The following is a 16,334-nucleotide window of genomic DNA, read 5'->3' as shown; positions in this document are numbered from 1 at the left end:
TCTTTCCTCAAGAAGCGCAGTGGTAAAACCAGCAAAACATAGAGCCAGCGAGGAAAAATAATCATTTTAAAGAGATTTATCCTGCCCATTAAAGATAAAGGTAAATGACTCTATTTTTCGAAATGAAGCTTAGTGTTTTTTTAAACAGCCTATCAGTGTTCAAATGATAGTCTCAAAGTCTCCATAGCCAACAACACCCCCAAATAGCGAAACGATTCACTGGCCCGTTTCAACGGATAATGTCCCCGCCAAGCCCCACTCCGATCCCCTACCCTCTCCAACACCTCTGATTTGTCAAGGTTTAACTTAAAGGTTGAAAAATCCCCAAATTCTGTCATGCATTCCAACAAGGCCCCTATTGATTCTTGGGGTTTTACCACATGAACCAACAGATCATCAACAAATGCTGCTATTTTAAAGGCATTTGTTCCTAATTGAAAGCATTGTATATTGTGATTCCTCTGAATGTCACGAAGGAGGGGATCTAGAGTAAGGACAAACAAAAGTGGTGAGAGTGGACAGCCTTGTCTGGTATCACGATATATTAAAAAAAAAAAAAAAAAGGGAGGAAAGCAGTCCATTTACCTACACAAGCTTGAGGAAGAAAATACAAAGCCCGGATATCGTCCTAAAAAAAGCCCCATATTCCATAGGCATCTAATAATACCCCAAAGTCCCACACCACCGTGTCAAATGCCTTTTCAGCATCAAAACTGATCAGCACTGAGGGAACATTGTAGGAGTATTTACCTGAGATCTCACCTTTGCTGGTTGGCCTATACAGCCGTTGTTATAACAATATAGATTTTACAGCTTGTGGCTTGTGTGCAACAGTAACCATCAGAAGCCAGCTTTGTTACAAAGGAACATTACTGCTGAGCATACCAAGATGACGTCATCTAAGGACATATTCTTTGTTGTTAACTAGCCCAGTTATCTCCTGGGAAGATTGGAGAAGAGAGACACACATGGCTCCAGGAGTATGGGATCAGATAGGGAGGTTTGCATGCCTTCAATAAGTTTCATGGCTAGTTAACAAAGGCTCGCTTCATGGCCATGAATCTGGCTGAACATTATTACTCCATCTGTGATTGGTCCACTGGTATCATCTGACCGATGGATGCCAAAAGGTTGGACTGAAGAGGAGGAAGAGAGAGGAGATGACTGGAAGACTTGCAGGTGGATAGAAGGCACGAGAATAGCCAGAGACTGATTTTCCTAAACACCAGTGAACTGCATACCTTGTAACAAACTCACAAGGTTAGCTCAGCTATAATATACGGCCTTACCTAAAGACTGTGCCATCTGCATCCAGAATACAGATCTTGGACTTTATTCCTGGACTGAGAGACTCGCTGAGGCTTCAGCTTGAGTCTAAGAGGAGGAATCCGCTTCTTTACCATAGGAAGTCTGCCACAGACTGCAGGGTGAGATAACAGGATTTACTACCTATGGTCATGGGGATAATTAGTCCTTGGCTTTTGTCCGAGACAGATGGGTTGTATGTCATGACTTATGGTATATGAATTTAGCTGCTAACAGTATTTTGCATAAGACGTGTGGTGTAACTTCTCATAGTAATCATTAGGATATCAGTATTGTGATTGGTTGTGTAATTACACGTTTTAGTTAGTCCATTAGGAAAATCATATGTCATTATCTATATTTTGGTGGTGATCTATTTTTAAAGCAAGTTATTTTGTATTTTGCTTGGCATTTTGCTTCTGGATGTATATTAGGAGTTGTCCTCCTGTATATAGCATACCTACAACATCTTGACCGGCTGCCATTTCTAGGGTGGTAAGAATCTTTCTCACATTCTTAGTGATGTTACGGCCTTTCACAAAACTCACTTGAGTCCTCAATCGTATCAGGAATTATACGAGATAGACGGTTCGCCAGAACGTTTTCAAATAATTTAGCTTCATAATTGAGCAATGAGGTCAGTAGATATGATTCCAGTTTCTGTAGATCTCGACCTGGTATTGACAAAACGACTATCTGAGCTAGCCCCAGGGATTCAGGCAGCCATCCCTTTCCCACTATAGTGTTAAACATAGAAGTCAGCGGGGGTACAACCTCCTCTTTCAGCATCTTATAGAATTCCCCTCTATAGCTACCAGGTCCAGGAGCCTTACCGAAGGGTTCCCTTTGTATGGCCCAAGATACCTCCTCCGCTGCAAAAGGAGCATTTAGTATAACCAAACTGGATCCAAACCAGAAAGATACATAGAGCTTTCCAACAGAGGAGGATCGGGGGATGAGTACAGCTGGGTATAGTAGTCTCTCATAATGCAGTTAATTTGAACATCTTTATGTTCTAAAACCCCAACGGAGGAGTACAGAGCGTCAATCTTGAATGGACCCTGATGGGGATAAGCCAAGCGGGCCAGCCGTCTACCACTCTTATTTGCATACTAGTATAATTGATATTGAAAATAACTGTTCGGCTTTTGGGTATTGTGATGAATTAATTCATTTAGTGTGTGTTGCAGCTCCAAAAGCTGAGTTTTAATCTGTACATTATGGTGGATCCTGTAAAGATGGCTCAGATGTGTAACCTCCCTTTCCAACTGAAGCAACTCCCTATCCCTCACCTTCTTTTGATGGCTAACATAGGCTGTAATCTGTCTCCTATGCACTGCCTTAGCAGTATCCCAATATAAGATTGGGTTATCCTCATGGGCAGCATTCGCTTCCTTAAATATTTGATATTTCATTGAAATAAAGTCTAGAAATCTCCAGTCCCCGTAAAGTTTAACAGGGAATTTCCAATGATAGTGTCATGGAGACGCCCCAGGGAACTCCAAACAAGCAGATACCATAGCATGATCTGAGATTTTAATGGGACTAATCTCTGCTGCCTGTATGAATGTAAACAGACAACAAGAAATGAAAATGTAATCAATCCTGGACATGGTGGCGTGCACCCGAGGCAAGTGAGTATAGTCACGGGTGCAAGGTGCTCCAAACATCCACCAAATCCAGGAATTCGCTCAGCATTGGAGTACCCCAGGAGTCATGGTGGGATCCACTCACTGTCTCATGGGATCTGTCTAACCTTGGATCCCCCACTTCATTGAAGTCCCCTCCCATCAAAAAAGGAATCCCATCAAAGCTTTGAAAATTGTGAAGGATCTGCTTGTAGAAGGCTTTACTGTAGGTGTTTGGTGCATAGACATTACGAAGAATCAGTGGTTGGCGTTCAGTAGTTACATGAGCCAACAAAATTTGCTCAGCATCATCGTGAATAATTTTATGAGCGAGCTGAATCCCTTTCCGAACTAATATAATAGCCTGCGCTAGAGATTCAAAATAAGAACAAACCCACCAGCGGCAAAGCTTTTGATGTTCCCTAGCATCTAGATGAGTTTCTTGAATGAAGGCAATGGACACCTTCTGTTGATTTTAGTGCTTGAAGTATTTTCTGACGCTTAACTGGGAAGAAATACCTCCCACATTTCAGGTCACTATTTTGAAGGGCATTATGTGATAGCATTAGGCAAATGATTCAAAAAGTGGATAGCCACTCAAATAGAGCAATAAGGGCATCCCAGCCAGTACCCCTAACACCCCAACCAAACTATCTTCTGTTGTGACTACTCCTGTTGATTAGACCAGGATTCCCTGCCTATTCTCACCCTCCAACTCTCTCTAAAAGATCCCCATCAATCCAGTCCTGCCGACCCTCCCCTCCCCCCTCTCTTAAGGGGCACTATAAGGTGCGTGACTTCCGTACCTCTGACTGCAGATCCCATCCTGTAAATTGCAAGTGAAAAAGACTATTGGCTCCCAGTCTGTCCCCAGACAAGTAGACCAGCACGGACAGCAGAGATTCAGCCTGTAAAGCTTTATAACACAAAATTACACAAACCAAAAGCAAAACAGAATACACTCCCCCGATCCTCATGATCACTGTCAAAGAAATCCCAGTTGAATACTGAAAATCGCATAAATCATTTGGATGTGCTCGGCCTGTCGTGTTCCAGCTGATCCACAAAAGCCTGGGCCACCTCAATTGTATCATAATATTGGAAAGTTCCATTATGGTGAATCTGCAGCTTAGCCGGATACAACAGGCTAAAATGCACTTGCAATTTGTGTAAACGGCCACAAAGTAGAGAAAACTGTTTTCGTTGAGATAGTCCTGAAAACACAAGGTCTTATGTCCTTCATAGTCCAGGGTTTTTCCACTCCGAAGAGCAGACAAAATCTCCATCTTATGATGATAGTGAAACAATCTGAAAATAACTACCCTGGGACGGTCCGTAAGTGATCTTTTGGATCCTAATCAATATGCACGTTCTATGTGCAAAGGACCAACTGTATTTTGATGTTGCAAAAATTTTGGGAACCAGGCTTCCAGAAAACCGTGTAGTTCTGCATCGCATATCGATTTCGGCAACCCAGCCAGTCTCAGATTGTTCCTATGAGAGTGGTTTTCCAAGTCATCAACTTTCTCTTGCAGGCTCTTGATTTCCATTGAAGATTCGTGAGTCAAAGTTTCTACCTCCCATACTGTCTGTTGCACCTCTTGAAGACCTTTAGTGAAAGTAGCAAATCGGTGTTCCATGCCATCCAATTTATCAAGAATTTGTTGCAACTGTGTTCCTATGGCCTGCTCCACGGCCTGGTGGACCTCTGTAACTATTTCTGATGCCCAGGCGGATCCCACTGAAGGCGAGGGAGGAGCACTTTTCTCCACCATTTTTAATCCTCAACGATTCTTCTCTGCGTCTTTCTGGGAACCACGGGCAGCCATATGGAATCACAGCTCCCCTGAAGCAGTTCCAGCTCACCAGTGCCACCCCGCAGTCAGAACAGCAAACAAGCAGGCAGCAGCAATAGGCCACTTGTATGCTTGATATCAAAACATTGCTTAAACACCACCAGGAGGCTGTGGGGGGGGGGGGGGGGGGGGGAGAGAAAAAAACAAAACAACAAAAAAAAAAAACCTCTCAGCCGTGCCCAACAGCAATACAGAAATCACCTAAAAAAAAAAGCAACCAGAGTAAAAATCTGGAACAGCATCCCAAGCAAGGGGCCCAGGGGGCCACTGTCCTAATCACCAGTGCTCCCAGAAGTATACTACTACTACTACTACTTAACATTTCTAGAGCGCTACTAGGGTTACGCAGCGCTGTACAATTTAACAAAGAGAGACAGTCCCTGCTCAAAGAGCTTACAATCTAAAAGACAAGTGAACGGTCGGTCCGATAGGGGCAGTCAAATTGGGGCAGTCTGGATTCACTGAACGGTAAGGGTTAGGTGCCGAACGCAGCATTGAAGAGGTGGGCTTTAAGCAAAGACTTGAAGACGGGCAGGGAGGGGGCTTGGCGTAAGGGCTCGGGAAGGTTGTTCCAAGCATAGGGTGAGGCGAGGCAGAATGAGCGGAGCCTGGAGTTGGCGATGATGGAAAAGGGTACTGAGAGGAGGGATTTATCTTGTGAACGGAGGTTACGGGCGGGAACGTAAGGGGAGATGAGGGTAGAAAGATAGTGAGGGGCAGCAGACTGAGTGCATTTGTAGGTAAGAAGGAGAAGCTTGAATTGAATGCGGTATCTGATCAGAAGCCAGTGAAGTGACCTGAGGAGAGGGGTGATATGAGTATATCGGTTCTGGCGGAATATGAGACGTGCAGCAGAGTTCTGAGAGGGGGCAGCTCAAGGCCAATGTCTATGTAGGCTGTCCGCCTGTTGTTCCCTCTCACCGGCACCGATAAGCACAGCTCCTGATCCACACCAGCTCCCGAACTGCGCCATCTGCCTCTGGAGCCGTCGTACTGATGCTGCTGTTGTTTTTTTTTTTCTTTTTACCGCAACTCAAGCTGTCGCCAGTCAGTGCCTTTCTTCCTCCGCTACTCGACAGTGATATTTTTTAGGCTGGCTGTCTCACCTCGTGCTTCACTGCCCCAGTGCTCTGAACCCGGGCCTCCGCTTCACCCCGAAGGGGGGAGGAGAAGAACCACGCGCCGCTGACTGCTGCAACCGGGACTCCAGGGCTGTAAACTGGAACGCTCCTGATACTGCCAGCAAAAACTGATTAGACAAATTCCTTGTCCTCAGCAGCAGATGAATCCATTAACTGATGGGTTGTATCGGCCTACCAGCATGTGGCAATAGAGAACACTGAAAAGTCACAGTGACCCTGGACATCTAGCTCCTCCTGCCTTCAGTGTATCTCTATCTTCCAGCAGGTGTGGACGTTGCTTGATCAGCTCCTGGATCCCTGCCTGGGGTGGCTTCTGTGCTTTGCCAGTAGAGCGGGGGTGTTGTGGCTGGTGGTGCCCACTTTGAAGGCATACTTGGTTTTGTTCCCTGTCCCTCGTTTGCTGCCTGCCTCCAACTTCTCTCACAGTGTGGAAAAAAAAAAAGGACGCGCTTATTCAGCATTGCTGTTCTGAGGCTTTCTCCAGAGATTTTGGTTCTGTGCAGCCTGACCGGAGCTCGTTGACTCGGTCTTCCGAGGTGAGAGTGGTGCCCAGCTCCTCCGGGGAGGTTCCTGTGGACAGCGTCCTGTGTGCAGGGTAAGTTGGTGCGAGGCCGCCATTTTATTTCTGTATTTCCGTGCTGTCGGGCGATGACTGCTGAAACAGTTAAGCGCTGCTCCCGCTGTGGTAAACGCAGGTCAGCAGCGGGGCTTTGCAGTACGTGCCCATTTTTCTACCTTCCTTTTCTAGGGAGGACTTTCCGGATTCCTTTAAGCAATTGAGTCTTTTGGATGTCCGCAGGGCTCTGTTGCAGTATCTACAGATGTCAAATGACTTCAGGACTTCTGATCATCTTTTTATATTGTTGACAGGTCCTCGATGCGGGTGTACGGCGTCTAAGGCCACTATAGCCCGTTGGCTCAGGGAAGTCATTTTTTCTGCATATCTGCTTTAAGGACGGGCTCCGTCTGAAGCGTTTAAAACGCATTCCACGAGAGCGATTTCCTCCTCGTGGACTGAAACGGGTGTCCTTTCTCTTCAAGAGATCTGTCGTGCGGCTACTTGGGCTTCTCAGCTCTCGTTTGTACGGCATTACAGGCTGGATGTGGCTGCGAAGCAGAACACGCATTTTGGGGCGCTGGTGCTTGCTCGTGGAGTTGCCTGTTCTCACCCTATGTAGGGAGTGCTTTTGTACATCCCATCAGTTAATGGATTCATCTGCTGCTGAGGACAAGGAAGAGAAAATTAGGTTCTTACCTTGGTAATTTTCTTTCCTTTAGTCTGTGATAGTCACCTCCAGGATAGTTGGGTTAAGGCAGTTTGTCTGAACTATAAGTCCCAGAAGGCACTGCAGGCAAGGAGCCAGAGGGTGAGATGAAGAACCCGGACTGGACTCCTAGCTGCAATCAGGGAAGGCATGGGTGTAAGCTGGCAGGTTGTGTAGAGTGGCTGCCACTAGGCGGAAAGAGAGTTGGGAAACCCTGTGTGCAGGAGCTCATCATTGGTCTCATTAGTTTAATGCTCAACTCAGCTGGTTTGGGGTGTGAGGAAGCTAATGGAAGGGGAATGATTGGTGGTGGTAGCTGAGGCCAGGGATTGATTAGGCAGGTGGGAAGGAGTCCCAGCAGTGGAGTTCAGTTCAGGAGAGAGAAGCAGAAGGAGAGAAGGAGTTGCAGGCTGAAAACCCTTGGGCAAGGAGGTCCCTAAAGTACTGACAGTTACAGGCTGAGAATCCTTGGGCAAGGAGGTCCCTAAAGTACTGAAGCAGGCTGAGATTTCTTCGGTGAGAGGAAGTCCCAAAAGTATTGAATTCATTGTGAAGCTGATGCAGGGGAAAACCCTTGGGTAGAAGGAGTCCCTAAAATATTGAACTCTCCTGAAGGTAAAGAGGATAGAAGGTAGGAACTGCTGCTTGGTGACTGGACTGTGATGATGAACTGGAAGAACTGTTTGTCTGGGGAATTGAATTACTGTTTATTGTGCCCTGGATAAAGAGCCCAGACTGAAGCCTGTATTGAATCCTGGTATGTGCTATGCTGCTATTGGAACTGTGTACTAGAAACTTGGATGGAATAAAAGTTCTTAAGATTGAAGTTATTGGTGGACATCTGTTTCTTCACTGTACCGGGAGCCTGTGGCTGGAGGAGATTGTTCTATCCTTGGCTGCACAAGAGAGGTACCTGGTTACAAGTCACAGCAGATGAATCCATGATCCCTCCCTGTCTGGTTTTGTTTTTTGTTCAGATCTTTCATGTAGATATTGTATATCATTGGGAGGAATTGAAGACCAGCTCTGAGTTTCTACATGCTGTTCTATTGCAGGAGGTTGAGATAGTCCCTCCTTTGTTTGGTTAGTGCTCCGGTTCTGGGGCGTTTGTTCACTGTGAGGATAGTTTACGATGTTTTACCTTTATTTACTCTGCTTTGGAAGTTTCATATACTGAAGGCAGGAGGAGCTAAACGTCCAGGGTCACTGTAGCTTTTCAGTGTTCTCTATCTCCACCTGCTGTTAGGCAGATACAACCCATCAGTTAATGAATTCATGTGCTGTGACTAAAGGAAAGAAAATTACCAAGGTAAGAACCTAATTTTCCCTTCTAGGGCCGTGGGGAAGTATCTTGGTCGCCAAAATTTGGGAGCCACAATTGGGGCTGTCAGGAGCTTAAGTTTTAGTGATCATCTTGACTGACGGCTCCACCGGAAGTCAACTGCAACACATTTTAATGGTCAAAGGTTCAGTAGCCAGCAGAAAGATTAACGGAGACAAAGGGCACCCCGTCTCTTCCCCCACTGCAGAGAGAAACTATCAGTTTACCATTGATCAATAATTGTGCCCTTGGGAGGTTGTAAAGAGTAGAAATCCAGTCTATAAAGGACCCCTGTAATCCAAAATGTTCTAATACCCAGAAGAGGTACTGCCAAGTTACGCAATCGAAAGCTTTCTCCATGTCCAAACCCTCTATAGCCTCCAGACCCCCCCTTCCTCCTATGTTCATGAATAGCTGACTACCATCCAGTCTATAAAGGACCCCTGTAATCCAAAATGTTCTAATACCCAGAAGAGGTACTGCCAAGTTACGCAATCGAAAGCTTTCTCCATGTCCAAACCCTCTATAGCCTCCAGACTCCCCCTTCCTCCTATGTTCATGAATAGCTGACTACCAATGCCCGCATAAGATTCATAGAGGCATAGCGGCTGGGTACAAAGCCCACCTGATCCCCAAGCACAATAAGTGTTGACTGCATTCAGTCTTTGAGCAAGTATAGCTGCTGAAAGCTTAAAATCCTGGTTTAAAGAGCAAAATGGGCAGGTACGAACTGGGTCTTTACCCGGTTTGGGTAGTAACACAATATGTACCAAATTTTGATGTAAGCTCAGACCCTCCTTTCCTAATCCATTAAACAGAGCTCTCAAAGGCAGTATCGCTAAGTCAGATAGAATGTGGTAGTATTCTGGCCCAAACCATCAGGTCCTGGGGCTGTAGTCAGTTTTAAAGATTTGATGCCAAGCCGGGCTTCCTGTCCTGAAATAAGAGAATTTTAAAGCATTCAGTTGGTCGTGCGCGCAAAGCGCTGATAAAAAAAGGCAGAGAGACTTAGAAAAGAAGATTATATGGGAGGCAAAAATGCAAAGTAAAAACTTTTTTAGGTATATTAAAAGCAAGAAGCCGTCAAAAGAATCATAGCATAGGTCATAGCAGAGAGATTAAATTAATTCTTTGCTTCGGTCTTCACTGAGGAAGATGTGGGAGAGATACTGGTACCAGAAATGGTATTCAGTGCTGACGAGTCAGAGAAACTGAATCAAATCTCTGTAAACCTGGAAAATGTAATGGGGCAATTTGACAAATTGAAGAGTAGTAAATTGCTAGGACTGGATGGTAAACATCCCAGAGTATTGATAGAATTGAAAAATGAACTTGCAGAACTATTGTTACTAATATGTAATTTATCTTCAAAATCAAGCATGGTACTGGAAGATTGGAGGGTGGCCAGTGTAATGCCTATTTTTAAAAAGGGTTCCAGAGGTGATCTTGGAAATTATTGACTGGTGAGTCTGATGTCGGTGCTGGGCAAAATGGTAGACTGTTATAAAGAACAAAATTACAGAGCATATTCAAAGCATGGATTAATGAGACAAAGCCAACATGGATTTAGTGAAGGGAAATCTTGCCTCACCAATCTACATTTCTTTGAAGGGGTGAACAAACATGTGGTTAAAGGTGAGCCAGTCAATATTGTGTATCTGGATTTTCAAAAGGCTTTTGACAAAGTACCCCATGAAAGACTCCAGAGGAAATTGGAAAGTCATGGACTAGGAGGAAGTGTTCTATTGTGGATTAAAAACTGGTTAAAGGATAGAAAACGGAGAGTAGTTAAATGATCAGTATTCTCAATGGAGAAAGGTAGATAGTGGGGTTCTGCAGGGGCAAGTGTTGGGACTGCTGCTTTTTTTTTTAAATTATTTATTTATTATTTTAAACATTTACATTTATAAGATTCACTTATAAACAGAAAAATAGCCGGCAATATCTTATTCTAAAATACAAAGAAAAATCAAGCATAAGACAAAAAAAGGAAAATATATTAGCCTTCTTAGACCACAAACAGAGAATTGTGGGGGCTGAGTTCGTAAGACGAGAATTATATAAGGAATATAGAAAAAAAAATTCCAAAGATTACATTTCTAACATACGGCCTGGCCTATCACCCGAATATTCTAACATTTTCTCCGTCAATTTTATTAATGTACAGTCTATTTAGTGATCTTCTTAGCTTCAATGAAAATCCGTAATTGGGCTGGATCAAAAAATATATATTTGTTACCCTGAAATTTCACACAACATTTACAGATACGTCAACAAAAATGAGGCTCCCATTGCCTTAACCTCCTCTCTAAAAGCCAAAAAGTCTCTACGTCTTTCTTGAGTTGTCTTTGTGACATCCGGAAAAATCCAGATCTTTTGTCCGCAAAAAGTTTTTAAAGAGTTTTTTAAAGAATAACTTCATTAAGGCGTTTAAATCTTGCTCAAAAACAAAAGAGATAAGTAAAGTTCGGTGTTCTTTAATTTCTGTTAGAGATTCCTCAAGAAATTCTGAAATATTTGAAATATCCAACTCAGGATTTTGTTGCAGAGGTATTCTGTTATTCATTTTTTTGGATAACGAAAGATAATATATTTTATTGACCAGTGGGATCGCAGCTTCTGGATATAGAAGAAATTCCATCAAGTATTTTTTAAATAAATCAATTGCTGATATCCCTCTGGCCAAAGAAAAATTCAAAATCCTAAGATTCAAACGCCGATTGAAATTTTCAGTCTGTTCTATTTTGCGAGCAATCATAGTCTTATCTTTAATCAAAAGCTCCGTGGTGGTTTTCAAAGTTTGATAATCAAGCTGTACTTGTGATATCCGTGTCGTCATATCTTGCTTGACTTCCTCAAGGGCCTAGGTTAGGGAGTCTACTTTATTCACCAACATAGTTGTTTCTTGTGCAGCTTTTGTAACAGTAACAGTCAAATTTTGTAGAGCTAACCAAATAGATTGTAATGTTACCTCCCTGGGAGTCAAAGCTTCCATGTTGATATCTTCTGCGCCTTGAAGCGAGGGACTGCTGCGCAAAGCTATACCACTACCGACTTCCGGTTCGGATATCCCTTGTACTTTGCTTCAAAGGGTCGCAGGACAGGGTGGTAAGTCGGAGCTTGGTGGTGATAATGGTGTCTCATTTCCAGGTGACGGTGCTGCTCCTCCGACTACCGACACAGCAGGATTCACCAACCCAATATTAATCGGGGAGCTCGTAGCATAACGATGAAGCGTTTGTTGGACAGGAGAAGAGGTTCTCGCCAGCGGCAGCCCGGCCTTTACCACCCCCTTCCTCTTAGTATGAGGCATTAATATTTAATTGGGGGAAAAAAAAGATAGCTCCTAGCAAACGCTCGAGTTAGGCCGCCATCTTGACTCCGCCCCTACCATTCGGGACTGCTGCTTTTTTAACATATTTATAAATGATCTATACATGGGAATAACTAGTGAGGTAATTAAATTTGCTGACGACACAAAGTTATTCAAAGTTGTTAAATCGCAAGAGGATTGTGAGAAATTGCAAGACGACCTTATGAGACTGGGAGACTTGGCATCCAAATGGCAGATGATGTTTAATGTCAGCAAGTGCAAAGTGATGCATGTGGGAAAGAAGAACTCAGACTATAGCTATGTAATGCAGGGTTCCACATTAGGAGTCACCGACCAGGAAAAGGATCTAGGAGTCGTTGACGATACTTTGAAACCCTCTGCTCAGTGTGCTTCATCGGCAAAGAAAGCAAATAGAATGTTAGACATTATTAGGAAAGGTATGGAAAATAAAAACGAGGATGTTATAATGCCTTTGTATCGCTCCATGGTTTGACCACACCTTGAATATTGTGTACAGTTCTGGTCGCCGCATCTCAAAAAAGGTATAGTGGAATTGGAAAAGGTATAGAGAAGGGCGATGAAAATGATAAAGGGGATGTGACAACTTCCCTGTGAGGAAAGGCTGAAACGCTTGGGCTCTTCAGCTTGGAGAAAAGACGGCTGAGGGGAGATATGATAGAGGTATTTAAAATACTGAGTGGAGTGGAATGGGTAGACGTGAATCATTGTTTATTCTTTCCAGAACTACTAGGACTGGGCACGCAATGAAGCCACAAAGTAGTAAATTTAAAACGAATCAGAGAAAATATTAATGGATTAACTGTGTATAACAAAACTGTGTAAGTCACTTTGAGCCTGCAAATAGGTGGGATAAGGTGGGATACAAATGCAATAAATAATAATAATAATAATTAATTCACTCAACATGTAATTAAACTTTGGAATTTGTTGCCAGAGAATGTGGTAAAAGAAGTTAGAGGGGTTTAAAAAGGTTTGTGTAGCTTCCTAAAGAAAAGTCCATATGACATTATTAAAATGGATTTGGGAAAATCCACGGCTTATTTCTAGGATAAGCAGCATAAAATGCATTGTACTGTTTTGGGAATCTTGTCATGTACTTGTGACCTGGATTGGCCACTTTTGGAAACGGGATACTGGGCTTGATGGATCTTTCGGTCTGTCCCAGTATGGCAGCACTTATGTGCGGCGGATGGAGAACTTTCTTTGGTTGGACTGTCTTTTTGAATTGGTTGGGGGTAGTCGCAGAGGTATGGTGGCGTCTAAGGCTATGTTCGCCACGTGGATTAAGGAAGCAATTGGTTCTGTATACATATTGAAAGGCAGGCCAGTTATGGATGGCATTAAAACTGATTCTACTAGAGGACAGGCTGCTTCCTGGTTGGAGGTTTTCTTTGTGTTCTCCAGTAGATATTTGCAGAGCGGCCACCTGATCGTCCTTGCATTCGTTTGTCAAACATTACAGAGTGGATGTCCAGAAGCGTCAGGATGTATTTTTTGTGTGGTGAGTGCTTTCTGCAGACTGTTAGGGTCCCTCCCTTAATTGACCGCTTTTGTACTTCCCATCAGTCCTGCTGGGCTGGTCCAGAGGGACGCTAAGGAAGGAGAAATTAGGTCTTAACCTGCTAATTTGCTTTCCTTTAGCCCCTCCTGACTGGCCCAGCTCCCTCCATAGGCAGATTGCGTTAGTTTTGGTGATCTTTGCTGTTTTCTCTTTGGGGACAGTTGTAGTTTCACTCTGTTTAAAAAAAGTTATGAAAACAAACTAAATTGTACAAAAATGCTATTGTTTTCACACGTCATTGGTGGTGATCGAACGCCAGCATAGTTATTTCACTTTGTGTGTGGCTGTGGAACCCAGCAGTTCTTTGTTACTGCAATACTAAGACTTGCTAGGGCTGAGCTTGGCTTGCTAAGGCTGAGTTGGGGTCTTATTACTCTCTCAAGAAACATTTTTCTTAGTCTCTACTGCTGGAAGGCGTACACAACCCATCAGTCCTGCTGGGCTGGTTCATAAGGGACTAAAGGAAATTAAATTAGCGGGTAAGACCTAATTTTTCCATACAAATTCAAAGTTTGTGCCTGAGTCAATAGAGCAAAGATGTTTAATGTCAGTCTTCGACATTTTCAGAATTTCCCCAATGAATATGCATGAGATCTATTTGCACGCACTGTTCTCCATTATATGTAATTGATATGCATAGTTCCATGCATGTTCATTGTAGAAAACCTGAATGGGTTGCGGACCTCAAGGACAGACATTGAACACCCCTGCAATAGAGCATCAGTGGATTTTGAACCTTGGGTTCCCTTGTTCTCAGCCCCAAGCTCTAAGCACTAGGCTGCTCCTCCACTCCAGTTTCAAGCACATTTCATTGAAAGTGGATGGAAAAGCCCCATTGGTTTTCATGGAAACGGATCATTTGGGATCTGAAAATGACTGAATGTGTGGACGAGTCAAAAACTAAGAAAACAGAAACTTTTTCTGTGCACATTCCTAGAATTTGAAAGAATAAGGTAATTTAATTTGAAAAGTTAAATATGAACTGAAAATTGAAGTATATTGATACAAAATATCATATGTGTTTCTTTTTAGGGAAATAACATTTGCTGGGACCTCATGGTTTAAGTGAGACTAAAGATGAGTATAAGCAGTGATGAGGTCAACTTCTTGGTTTATAGATATTTGCAGGAGTCGGGTGAGTTTTATAGACTGCACATTAATTTTTTGGACTAAGGTAATTCTTGATTGTGTTTTTCCTTGTTTATGAAAATGCATTTATTCTACTAATTGTGGAAAATTGCAAATAGTGAATATTTAAACTTAAATGACTAAAACACATTTGCAATTCATTAGAATTTTCATGGTATACAGTATATAAAACTTTCTGCACTGTGCACTATGAAGGGTGGTTCTGTAAGAGTATGCCTACACTAGGAAAATGCCTGCTTGAAGCCTATTCTATAAAGAAAAGTATATGCCTACTGTTCTCTATAGAATAGTAGTGTAAGTAGTTGAAAACATGCTTATGTAATAAGGCAAGGACACCCCAGCCATAGAACTGCTATAAATGCTCGCACCTGGATTGCAAAAGACTGCATATAGATTATACAATTTTATAATCTATGCTGTCAGTTATGTTCCCCACCCACACTTCACCCAGCTCTGTCCACATGAACATCCACCTGCAAAGTGTGTGCCACTGCATTTAGGCACGTACTTAACAGAACACAGCTTAGCTGGAAACTGCTCATTTACATGCATATGTGTTCAATTATGCATGTAAGTGAGTAGAATTCCACCATTTATGCATCTCCTTGCTGCCTAAAGCTAGTTGACTCTTTTTAGAATTATCCCCTTTATTTATGCATGTAAATTAATATTTAGGTACGAGTTAAAGATTTTTTATATATTGTCTATGGGAAAAGTGCTTAGTACTTGGACCCCTTGGTTGGAAACCTGAATATGATTATCATTGTTAACAGCATGTCATATGAATTGTTAATGACCGAGGAGCCGATGCAGAAAGATAATGTGGGTGGAAGCACAGAGTTGGTGAGATGTCTGCTTGCGATTTTATGGCTGCAAAATGCAGGGAACTGTTTTATGCAGAAGATAATACTACAGAGAATCTGTGCTTAGGACACTAGCGCACAGCATATTAAAATGAATAGTAACAAGACTTAGCTATTCGGCCTCAATAAAGAGAAGTACACAGAAGACTTTTAAGGCATTGCTTACTAAATGGGGTCACACATGCTATGTTTGGGGTAGGCATTACATGAGTGGATCATCATGATGTGCCTCGGTAGGGTTATAGACATTGCTGTGGCTGCGAGAAGTTTGAGCAATACTGCTTTAAGGCAAACTTGAGTGTCAGATCTGAAGAGGAATAGAAGGGTTTGTTGAGGTGATTAAATGGCAATTTTGGGGATTTAATGCCAATTTTTTTCTCTTTTTGTTGCAAGCCATAGCAGTACGCCCAAGTTTTAAGACCGACTGGGAGGTGACAGTTATGCGCATAAGACCAAGCAGGAAAAAAATTGAAAATTGTATCCACACATGTACTACAATGTTTTGTGTATAAATATCGGCATCATAAAAGCTTTATTTGCAAGAAACGTTTGCGAGGCTGATACCTAATCCACTTATCCACAGAATAACATTCCCATGTTTTTTTTTTTGAGCTCGATTTAGAGGCTGTGTACTGAGCCATCTAATGTGCGGTTTTCTGCATCGGCTCCTGAGTTGGTTTATCTATCAACTAAAGGCATAAGTATAAAGATTAAAAAGGCCCATTGGCTTGCCTCCCCCTTTTTTTTTCTTTTGTTATTGATTATGTTCATGCTCGCTTGCAGAGTCTTTCATGTATGTCTCATGTCCATATTCATGAACCATGAGAACAAAATTTTTCAAGGAATTGTTTGGAAAAGATGCACGCATGTTTGTTTAACACTTTTATAT

At 42.8% G+C, this 16,334-nt stretch overlaps 1 protein-coding gene across 1 annotated transcript in view; it reads left to right on the top strand.

Annotated features, from left to right (window-relative positions):
- Positions 1–16,334, top strand: part of TBL1XR1 (transducin beta like 1 X-linked receptor 1) — a 405,824-nt gene that overhangs the window by 68,492 nt on the left and 320,998 nt on the right. The window contains 1 exon segment of the mRNA XM_030216860.1: positions 14,466–14,568. Coding sequence (XP_030072720.1) covers positions 14,511–14,568 — 58 coding nt within the window. The 5' untranslated portion in view covers positions 14,466–14,510.

This window comes from Microcaecilia unicolor, chromosome 10 (genome assembly GCF_901765095.1).
Source record: "Microcaecilia unicolor chromosome 10, aMicUni1.1, whole genome shotgun sequence".
NCBI lineage: Eukaryota > Metazoa > Chordata > Amphibia > Gymnophiona > Siphonopidae > Microcaecilia > Microcaecilia unicolor.
The sequence above is the reverse complement of the archived record's forward strand: the minus strand, read 5'-3'. Positions and strand labels throughout refer to the sequence as shown.